The sequence below is a fragment of the Ailuropoda melanoleuca genome, unplaced genomic scaffold (genome assembly GCF_002007445.2).
Source record: "Ailuropoda melanoleuca isolate Jingjing unplaced genomic scaffold, ASM200744v2 unplaced-scaffold57082, whole genome shotgun sequence".
Taxonomy (NCBI): domain Eukaryota; kingdom Metazoa; phylum Chordata; class Mammalia; order Carnivora; family Ursidae; genus Ailuropoda; species Ailuropoda melanoleuca.
Genome location: NW_023230595.1, coordinates 1 through 868, shown reverse-complemented (window position 1 = coordinate 868; position 868 = coordinate 1). Strand labels below are relative to the sequence as shown.

At 56.3% G+C, this 868-nt stretch overlaps 1 protein-coding gene across 1 annotated transcript; it reads right to left on the bottom strand.

The window, feature by feature from the left end:
• Nucleotides 1–3: 3 nt before the first annotated feature.
• Nucleotides 4–496, bottom strand: LOC117799777 (homeobox protein Nkx-2.3-like; the record flags this gene model as incomplete). The annotated part of the gene is made up of 1 exon (XM_034652275.1): nt 4–496. A coding segment is annotated over one exon (493 nt), but the record flags the coding sequence as incomplete, so codon positions are not given.
• Nucleotides 497–868: the final 372 nt, after the last annotated feature.

Genomic DNA, 868 nt, shown 5'->3' with positions numbered 1-868 from the left:
GCGTGACGCACGGCTTGCCGTCCCGCACCAGCACCGGCACGGCCACGCGGCGCGGCGGCGGCGGGGGCGCGTGGGCGCCCAGCTCCAGGGACTTGTCCTGTCGCTGCCTCTTGCACTTGTACCTGCGATTCTGGAACCAGATCTTCACCTGCGTGGACGTGAGCTTCAGGCTACTGGCGAGGTGCTCGCGCTCGGGCGCCGACAGGTACCGCTGCTGCTTGAACCTGCGTTCCAGCTCGAAGACCTGGGCTTGCGAGAAGAGGACCCGGGGCTTCCGGCGGCTGCGTGGCTTGGGCCTCTCGCTCTCCTCCGCCGCCTTACAGTCTCCGGCCGCCTCCAGAGGCTTCTTCAGCTGGCAGCTTTCTGCGGAAGAAGCACAACAGCGTCCCTTAGCAGTTCCCCGCCTAACCGCCGTTCCTAACCCAGACCACTGTGGCCCTTTTGGTGGCAGCGTGGAGCATGAGATAGTAAATGCCTGGACTTTCTGGAAAGTTTGTGGTTACTGGCGCCATGGGAACCCGCGACAGCCCAAGTACCCTCAGAACGCCCTTAGCGGGCAGAAGCAAGTTTCATGGGGAGGGGTAGTTAGTGTGGGTTCATTTAGAATTTGAGCGTCTGTGAGAGATTACTAAATGTGCGTCTCGGCGTGCTAGTGCTAATGACTATTTTCAGGATGAAAGTTTGCAACTACATAATAACTAGAGTATTTGCAAACTCATTTGCTTTCCACTCTGTTACACGGATAGCTTAAGGTGTGCCGCATATTGGTATTTGGGGGCCGGTATGCGTGAGTTACGTGAATAAATCTGTTCGGAAATGCTTGAGTGTAACGCTCCTGCATTGCCTAGGAACATTTTTTTTTTTTTTT